General features: G+C 50.8%; 1 protein-coding gene across 1 annotated transcript in view; it reads right to left on the reverse strand.

Annotated features, from left to right (window-relative positions):
* GPR156 (G protein-coupled receptor 156) overlaps nucleotides 1-9,590 on the reverse strand; it is a 14,925-nt gene that overhangs the window by 1,199 nt on the left and 4,136 nt on the right. The window contains exons 3-9 of the mRNA XM_009872422.1: nucleotides 8,374-8,509; nucleotides 7,522-7,632; nucleotides 6,187-6,312; nucleotides 5,633-5,728; nucleotides 2,646-2,882; nucleotides 677-835; nucleotides 1-92 (exon numbers count right to left, since the gene is read on the reverse strand). Of these exons, the coding sequence (XP_009870724.1) occupies nucleotides 1-92; nucleotides 677-835; nucleotides 2,646-2,882; nucleotides 5,633-5,728; nucleotides 6,187-6,312; nucleotides 7,522-7,632; nucleotides 8,374-8,509 (957 nt within the window). The remainder of the gene's footprint in view (nucleotides 93-676; nucleotides 836-2,645; nucleotides 2,883-5,632; nucleotides 5,729-6,186; nucleotides 6,313-7,521; nucleotides 7,633-8,373; nucleotides 8,510-9,590) is intronic.

The following is a 9,590-nucleotide window of genomic DNA, read 5'->3' on the forward strand; positions in this document are numbered from 1 at the left end:
GGGTCGCAGCCACTCTCTGCAGACATCAGCCTCATCAGCTTCTCCTTGGCGCTGCTCACTTGCTCCTGCAGGCTTTCAATCACGGCGTTTTTCTGCGTCAAACAAATATGCCTGTCAAGCACGGGGCAGGCAAAAGATAAGAAAATGCTGCCAGTTTGGAAGCAGGTGCTCCCAGAACATGAATCTTCCCTCTCTGCATGGAGAAGTGCTCCGAGGCAGCACAGCAACAAGCCTGCAAGAGCCACACTCGCAGTATGTGTGACCTTGTCCTCCCCTGGAGTCCCCTAGAACCCCCCTAGATGTGGGTGCAGGAAGGGGGGCTCTGGGATAGGCAGCTCTCCAAGCTGGGGTGCTCCTGTCTACACACTGCTGGGGGCTTTCCTGAGATGGAGCATCTGCTGTCTAAATTAACCATGTTTGACTGCACAGTGAGAACCAGGGTTTCCTGCTCTTCTCCTCATGTATTTTTCTGAAACTCTCCAGATTATGCCTAAATTTTGGCACTCTGAGGTGCAGAGTGATGTGGCAAAGCAAAGCAGCTCTTCACCTCAGGAGGGAAGAAGCCGGTGCAGACCAGGGCATAAGAAAGGGCTTCCCACCCTGCAAAGCCTTCAGTCCACAAAAGGGAAAGGGAGAAGCTGGTGCAGCTGATGGGGGCCAGCAAGAACCCCCGTACCTCGGTGAGCAGCCGCTTCATGGAGTTTTTCTCCCCTATCAGCTGGTAGAGCTGCTCCTCACTGTACACCGAGCGGCAGCTCCGGCTGGGGCTGGTGAAATATTTTGCCATGTGGCTCACGGTTTGGCTTTCTTCTTCAAAGGCTTTCCACTGCTTGAGCTGGAGGGTAGAAGAGGGCGTTATCCTCGTAGCAGGCAGAGGCAGGAGGCAGGCAGGAGGGAGACAAAGGGACAGAGAAGGGCAGACAAAGGCAGGGTGTGACGGAGGAGCAGAGACGGGTGGCGAGAGACGGCTGGGCAAGGGGCTGCAGTGTCACTTGGAGCCTCCCACCCATCTGAGTCCTACCCTGTCCCTGCCTCCAGCTTTTAACGTGGAGAGTCAGCGCCTGCCTTCGCTGCAACCTCAAAGTGTGCTGTAAAAGCCCCCTCCCTCTTCTCCCCCCTCCCTGACTCCGCGACAGACAAAGACAGAGTCACACACGCCTCCTTATCGCCGAATCATTGGTGACAAGCTGAAAACCAGCAACACTTAGTAGCCGCTTTCTCATCTGCTGTCTGCATGGAAGCCTCGTGCAGCCCAGGTCCAGCTGCTTATCGATCTCGGATGAGCAATAGAAGAGCAAGCCCATCAGGAAAAATAAGTTGATGAATTAAAAGATCTAGGTTAAATAAAATGTTCAAGGCTCCCAGGCTACAGCAGAAAAATGGTGCAGGCAGAGTGCAAGTACAGCTCATCAGCATCTCTGCTCTCACTCTGAGAGACCTTGTGCTTGGCAGAGCGCTGCCAGCAGGCTTGGTGCTTGTCAGAGGAGGTTTGGATCCCACTCCCAAGGCCTGCTCATCTAGTGAGCTACGAGTCTGTGGTTATGCTGCATCAAATGACGGAGGAGGAAACCTCTGGAAATCATCTAGTCCAACCACCTTTCTCAAGGAAGGTCAGCTGGAGCAGGCTGCCCAGAACTGCATCCAGCTGTGTCTTGAATATCTCCAAAGATGCAGACCCCACAATCTCTGTGCAACCTGCTCCAGTGCTTTACAACTTTCACAGAAAAAAACCACCTTTTTCTGATGTTTGAATAGGATTTCCTGTGTTTCAGCCTTGTGCCCATTGTCCCGTGTCCTGTCAGTATATACCACTGAGAAGATCCTGGTTCCCCTTTCCCTACTCCACCCCCATCAGTATTTATATACATTGGTGAGATCCCCTGAGCCGTCTCTTGCACAGATGTGCTCTTTCTTCAGCTTCACCTCTTCCTCCTTTTCTCACCTCATTTCCTTGAGCCCAAACATCCCTTCAAAACATTAAACTGAGTAAACAACTGTTTCCTCTCCTTGTAACAATGGGCGCATTTCCCCCCACTAATGTTGTGGCCAGGCACTCCAGGCTGCTCCTGAAGGACATGGGAAGCAGAAGAGCCTCGCCTCACCACAGAAGGCTTCCTTCAAACACCTTCACATCCTCCTCCTCACTTGTGGCAAAGCCCAGCTTCCTTCTCCAAGAGCACAGAGGAGGACAGCCTCCCCTGGGGATCACCAGAAGCCTCTGAGCCTGGTGTGGCCATCTGGATGGCCAGAGCTCAGTTCCATCCCTGCCATGGGCAGAAACCCTTGGTGGGAGCAGGTGTGTGGGGCATGAGGAGAGGGCATGAATGGACCAATCCCACCACCTACACAGAGGAGGAGGAGGGCAGCAGCCACCTTGCCTCCATGTGTGCCCTCTGTGCGGCTGCAACCCACAGAAGGCTCTTGGACGAAGGTTTCTGAGCAGCAGCTCTGCAATGTGCCTGTGCTCCTTGGAGACTCAGGGAAGAAGAGTCACTGAGGACTTGGAAGATGAGCTGTGCAGGTGAGCCTGAATATTTTGGGGAAAAAGCAGGAAAATAAGTGCTTTGGCCCACAGGTCTGCTGTTGTTATATTCTGAAAATGTGCCCATTTCCAGCCAGGTAGTGGGAGAGAGGCGGCAGCATACCTGTGGGACAAAGATGAAGCAGTTGATCGTGGTCGTACACACAAAGATGCCTCCAGAGGTAAAACCAAACAGCAAGTTGTGCCAAGCGCAGAAGAAACGGTGAACTAAGCAGACAGTGCCAGCAACCAGGAAAACGAGGTTGACCCCAACAATGAGTGTCAAGGACTGGTTGACTGGTGGGGAGCTGACGTTGTCGGTCAGACCGGCCAAGTAGGTCCCATACAGCAGAAGGATACTCTGGAAGCAGAAAAAAGAGTTTTCCAGAGTGTGGAAAATTACAGCCTGATGGTGTCAACCCCCACCCCGTACTGAGCCCAGTGAGCTCAGATACACTCATCACAGTCCTAATTAATGCTCTTTGATCTATAATGCAGACCTTCAGCGCGTGGTGGTGACACCACAGCAAACGCCCAGCATGCTGCTGCAGCTCAGAGTGGGGCTGGGGACGGAGGGCAGCAGCAAAGGAGCTGGTGGGCCCTGGGGGTCCCGACCAAGGAGTGTGAGAAGCTGAGGCTCAGGTCAGCAGGAGATGCCACGGAGCAGAGCAAGATGTGAAAATCTCCCCTAGGGCGGATTGGAGCAGGAGAAGCAGAGACGGAAAGACAAGAGGCTGAGGTCCCTGCAGGGATGCAGCAGTGGGGTGCCATCAAGGAGCAACAACATACCTCAGAAGGAAAAAGCAAAGCAGAAAAAGGGGAGTTTAGACTGGAGGGAATAGGATGTACTTGGTGCCTCTTTAAATAGAAATCAAGGAAACTATGAGGTGCAATTCCTCTCCCTTCCCCTCACCATTTCCTGCCTGACTTGAGCAGCGGTGGAAGGGCCCTCCTACCCCTGGAGCAAGTTGATTGTTTCAGAGCAGGCTTCCTCATCACACTGCCCCTCAGATGTCCCACATGTGCATCTTTCCAGCATGTTCAGGATTAAACTACACAGAAGAATGAATCCCACCTTCCCCAGAGCACACTGGCAGGAAAACAAATATTTTTTCCCTCCTCTGAAGCACAGAGCATGGTCTGCCTTCAGGATCATTGGGAAATACCACCTAACAAAATCCCTGCTCCTGCAAGGACCCAGAATACATGACTTCTACATTATTCCTGTGCTACTCAGTTAGCATTTTAGTAAAAGACATTAAATTGTTATCTGGGCATCAAAAAGTGATCTGTGACCTGCGGTGCAGATGTTCTGTAGACCTTTCTGGACCCCTCTGTGCTGCAGCTGCTTGATGACCATGACGGCTACTGCTAGGGTTAGATTCTACAGGGACACTCATACAGACAAGATAGGTTCAAATCCACGGTCTTTGGTGAGACTCCCAACTTTAGAGCATCATGAATTCTTAAGCTGAGGATTGTAACAGTGAGACCTGACTCGCTGGGAACAAGGCCAATGCCCACCTCTGTTTCACAGGATCTGGACTGGATGATCTTAAAGGTCTTCTCCAATCTAAATGATTCTATGATTCTGTAACCAAGTAGGGGACCTCCAAATAAATGGCCCAAGGGCAAGCCAACTCCTAATCCCTGAGTAAGAAATAAAAAAGATCACTGAAGTCCCATTTAAAATTCATATAGTCTATCTGGGACGCAGACAACAGCGATCTAGTAAACTAGGACTCTCAGTAAGCACAGGACTAAATGTTTGTTTGTTTGTTTTCATCTGGAGCAGAGGACTTTGCTCCTAACTCCAGGCACGTCCTTGGCAAGCCACTTCTGTCCATTGTTCTGTGCCAGTAAAACCAGGGTAATACACCAAGTGGCTGCTTCACAAAGGGCTGAGTGTATTAATGCCCTGGAAGACAAGAAGTGTTATGTACACACAGAAACAGAGCCTACTCTCACATTACTGTAAATTCAGATTAAGTCCAGAGAAATCACTGAAGAAATAATTCCATTACCTCCAGTAGGTAGATAGGATCAGGGTCAGGTTCAACATATCACTAAAAAAGAGTACCTGGGACTGGTAATGGGGATGTTTTCTTCCAAAAAGCAGTTTGTAGGAGCTGTGGGTAAAAGCATTGCCTTCTAAACCCTAACACAACCTGCAGACAAAATCAGAGGTGGAGACATACCACTGAAAGCCCAAAGAACCCCTAGTACCAAAGGACTTTTGAGGACAGGCTAGACAAATGTCTTTAAAATTAAGTGTAGGGGGAAAGAAGGACGTGGATGTGTTGTGAGGTCTCTTTCTGCTTTTTTTCCTATGATTTCAGGTAGATGGTCAATAAGTATTATATTATAGTGAGTCAGAAAGGAACTGCCTGTACTGCATACACAGAGATGGATCCATTCCCAAAGAAAGGCTGTGATCTCACAAGCTTCATCTACATCAGCTTTTCGAAATGTGTCCAGCCTCTGCCAACCCAAAGACACATGAGACCACAGATAATTACAGCGATAATTATACCTACATAGTTACATCAGTATAACTAACTCTTCCAGGAGTAAGAACAGCCACGTGCAAAGCTACCCCAGTGAAAGTGTACCTCTGTGGTATAATTAAGCTGATACATATCCTGTAAAGGTAGGCACCAAGCACTTGTCATCAGCACCTGCTTGATTCGGAGTCAGAGGACTCGTGGGCTGAACCATACAGTGCATCACTGTAGTGCACGGTCATCTGAGGCTTAATGGAAAAGGTGTGCTTTAGAAAACAGTAAGACACAAGTTTTAAGAAGAGAGAGAGAGAGAAAGTGTAGGTTGTTGCAGGGAGAGAACAAGAGACAGTATGTGCACGGTGTACATAAGAGACGGTGAGGCAGGGAAAAAGTGGCTAACAGGGCTTTTACAAAGGAATGCAAGAAAACATCAAGATGGGAAGAACTAGAGATGGGAGGGATTTCAAGTTAAACAGGCATAGCTAGAATCTGCAATAGGCATGTAGCTTGGGAGGGCAGTGAAACTACAAAAGCTGCTAAACAGTTTAGGCTGTGAGACTGGGAGGAGGCAAGATACAACATGAGTATCAATAAAGAGGTTACATACCTTAAACCCTAAAATGAGAATGAGCCAAAGATCGGAATAAAGAGATGCGCAGGACTGCACCCTGCTCACTGAGCAGGTCATGCCTTTCTCTGTCACCTAGGAGGCAAGGGGAAGGCTGGAGTGAAGGCTGCTGCCCCAGTCCAGGAGCAGGCACAGACCGATGGGCAGACAAGCAGGTCTCCTCTGTAAATTCCTAAAAGGACAGGCTAAGAGTGGTGCTGTCAGTGGCAGAAGGTTAAAGCAAGAAATATTTGGCAGCCTGCTGCTAACAGGGCTGGTTAAATCTTTCTCTGAAGCATCTGCAGATGCCATGCACCTCTCCTGTGTCATCCAGGTGACCTGCACAGACGTGGAAATTTTGCAGCAGATCCTCGTCTCTGTGACAGACCAGGCTTAAACGCAACCCAGAGTGCCCAGAAGGCTTTCTGGCTTGTTCTTCTATTTATTTATTTTTTAAACAGCACCTCCAAATGCCTGATCATCCACCAACTTTGCTCACAGAGATCAGACAGGACATGGCACAACCCTCCACCCTCCCCTCCCCATCCCTTTACCCGCAATGAGACGCTGAGGCTTCGGAAGCACTGGACTGGATCAGAGAACACCCACGTCAGGAGCAACACGGTGTCTGCCAGCACCAACGCTGCCACCATCGCCAGTAACTGGATATCTTTGATAATCTGCCAACGTGCAAAAAGTAACCATCACCCTGAGGGGCAAATGGACACCAATAACCTCCATTGGGTCTCTTTCTGGTTGTTTCTTTCAAGGACATCCTAATACTCCCACCAGAGTGGAGTCAAGCAGCTCACCTACATCCAAGTTGGCCACAGGCTCTCTGTCTCCAGCTCCCCAACTCTTGGAGAAATAATCAGGCTTGGGGCCAGGTATAAACCCTCCCTAATGGTGTGCCTAGCTGGTAAATGATACGGCAGAAAACAGCTCTTCCAAAAGAAAGAGTATCATGGGGGCCGGTTAGCTCAGTCAGCTGAGCGTGGTGCTAACAATGCCAAGGTCGCGGGTTCGATTCCCGTTCAGTCCCCATGTGTTGCCTGATCTAGTCAACAGGTAGCGTCCCTTGCAGCAGGGAGGCTGGATTAAAAATGATCTCTAAGGTTCCTTCCAGCCTAGCCCATTCTATGGTTCTATGATCTCTTATGCCCATAACAAAAGCAGAGACAAAAAGCAGGAAAAAGCTGGCAGGATTATCATTTTGCAAGTTTAACACAGATCCTGATGCCTCAGGAATGGGAGTCCTTGCTGGTACCCTATTCCCTTGCAAACTCTCTCTCTCACCTTTCATCTGAGACCTGCTTTTATGACTGTTGGAGAGTGGCCTCTGAAAGCTGTAAGTGCACTGTTACATGCACAAATTTATATAGGTAGTTCCCACTTCCCTCCCAGCTGCTGGATCCCCTTCCTTCAGTGCTGCAGAGGACTATCCAGCACTCCCACCCTTCAAGAGGAGATCAGATGTGACTGGGGATGGCCCTACATCAGATGCCCTTGAGGATACCTGTTTTATTTTCATCCCACAAAAACAATCAGCCCATACCTGGATGCAAACACTGATGTGTAGCGTAATGAAGGCATGTGACCAGCGTAAAATGAGAAGAAGACCTTGCTCAGTGATGGGGCTGGGACTCCACCAGAGAACAGGCATCTTGGCAGAGGACCCACTTGTCTGTAAAGTGGACAAGCTCCAGCCTCATTGTGCAGGAACAAATGAGGAGCCTATTCCCAGCTAGGTGTGAAACCAGACCTGTGATTGTGGTAGCCAGCCGTGGAATGGGCTGGTTTTATCTGCTATCCTGCACCAGTTTGGGACTTGCTGGCGTTCGCTCCCCTTGAAGAGTTTGTTCCCGTGCCCCTGGGTGCTGTGTACTTACCACTCGCTTGTCTGGCACCCGCTGGGTGAACACCTTGTAGAGCCGCCAGCTTTTCCCCAGAACAGGGCCAAACACCAGGGAGGTCCCCACGCACAGCAGGCAGAGCCGTACCTGCGGGAGGAGGGCACAGAGAGGTAGCTGAAGGCGCAGCTGTGGGGCTCTTGGGGACAGCCCACACCCTCCCACCCAGGGACGCAATGAAGATGAGTGGGGATGTGTCTGTGGTCTTCTGAAGGGTCATACTGAGTATTAGAAAACTGACTACAGGGTGAAATAAATTATAAGGCACATAGTCCTCTGCAGGCATGCCTGCTGTCTGCCTTTTTCTCCCTGTCCCAAGGGGCTCTCAGAGGAGGAGCAGGCAGAGAGAGCCAGGCAGCTTGCCAGCAGCAGAGGCACAGAGGGTCTCGGCACCAATAAATCACTCGCTGGCAACCCTGTTAATTATCCTCAGCCTGGTGGCTGAGCAGGACGGCAGGGTGTGCTCTCTCCCGCATCTCACTCTCCTACCCAGGTACATCCCCAGTCCCCGGTCTGGCAAGGTGGTCAGGACACAGGGGTTCATCACACAGGTCAGAATTTTGATGAAGACCTGCTTTTCAGACAAGAATCTCGCCTGCAACCTTGTGGAACCTGTGCCACATCAGGAAGTGGCTGTGCAGAGGATCCCATTACCCTCCAGGCTCCCTTCTCCCAGTTGCACTTTTACCAGAGCCCGGCCAAGCACACCCAGCAGCAAGGTGGCAACAGACTGCAACTAAGAGAGAGCACCCACAAACATGCATGTACATGCACACATGTGCATGTGTGAAGGCACCCATACCAGCAAACCACCCCCCAACACACACTCACCTGAATAAGCTTTTCCACCGAGTCTCCAGATGGCAGGCTCTGCTCCTGAATCCCAAAGAGGTAAGCACTAGTGTAAGTCAAGCCACTGCCCAGCAGGGTCACAATGTTCAGATTGGGGCTGGACATCTTCACAATCCTCCAGGAAACAAAGGAGGGAAGGCAGTGACAGTTAGTGAGCGTCATGACCTGGCAGCACAGGGGCAAGGTACCCTTACAGGGACGACGACGGCCATAAGGGATGCTGACACACTGTCCCCCCTGCCAGCCCCTGCTATTCACAGCTCCTCCAAAGGCTCAGCCATTGCCCTGTGGTGCATATCCCATCCCCTCCCCTGTACTGCTGGAGTGCTTCAGTGTCCTTAAAGTACCCATTTAGCCCTACTTCGACGCTACTGTGGGACAGCAAGATCCCCTCCCCCCTAAACAGATGGGTACCACGTACCTCTACCCCCTATATGGATCTGCAGCACAGAAAATCATCCCTGAGGCAGCTTCAGCTAGCATCTTTATGGACAAAACTGTGGGAAACCATGGGCTTTTAACAACAAAGCAGACAGGGTCACCTCAGCAAAAGGAAGCAGTGGCCCCATGGCCATGCAGGTGGCACATAGCACAGTGCCCAGCTTAGCAAGCCAGGTTACAGAAGCCAAATATCTTCCTCCGCTGTCCTCTGCTGCAAGCAGGCAGAAGTGGAAAACCACACCAACATAGCCCAAGGTGGCCATGCCCAGCAGTAAGCTTTAGGTACAGCGGCTACAAACGCCTCCAAGAAGAAGCTCTTTCCACTGCTCCTTCCTTCAGCATAGTCTCAACTTCAGGATGCTGCCAGCAATATTCAGGTTACAGCTTCCCCTCTGTAATTTCACCCCCATCACTCATGATCCTGTAACTATATTCAGCGAAGGGAGAATCAACTCACCGATCTCTCCCGACCTGTCACCCTTCTCTAGAAAGCTCATCTAGTGAAAGCTGAAAGTCCTGCCTTCTCCTCCTGTGCAGCTCCTTCCCTTCGATCTGCTGCTAAGTCATTGCATTTCTCTACCCTCGAGCACCCTCCTGGCTTGCTGCCTTGCAGATGCGGAGCCTGGGATTCAACCTGGCTCTCTCCCTCCCTGCCTGCCTCGCCATGCCTTAGCCCCTGGGGAGAGATGTTCATCAGCTCACCCTCTCGGCTGCATGCGGAAAAAAGTTGTCTTTGCCCTCCCAGGTTGAGCAGG

Source organism: Apaloderma vittatum, unplaced genomic scaffold (genome assembly GCF_000703405.1).
Source record: "Apaloderma vittatum isolate BGI_N311 unplaced genomic scaffold, ASM70340v1 scaffold1707, whole genome shotgun sequence".
Classification (NCBI taxonomy): Eukaryota; Metazoa; Chordata; class Aves; order Trogoniformes; family Trogonidae; genus Apaloderma; species Apaloderma vittatum.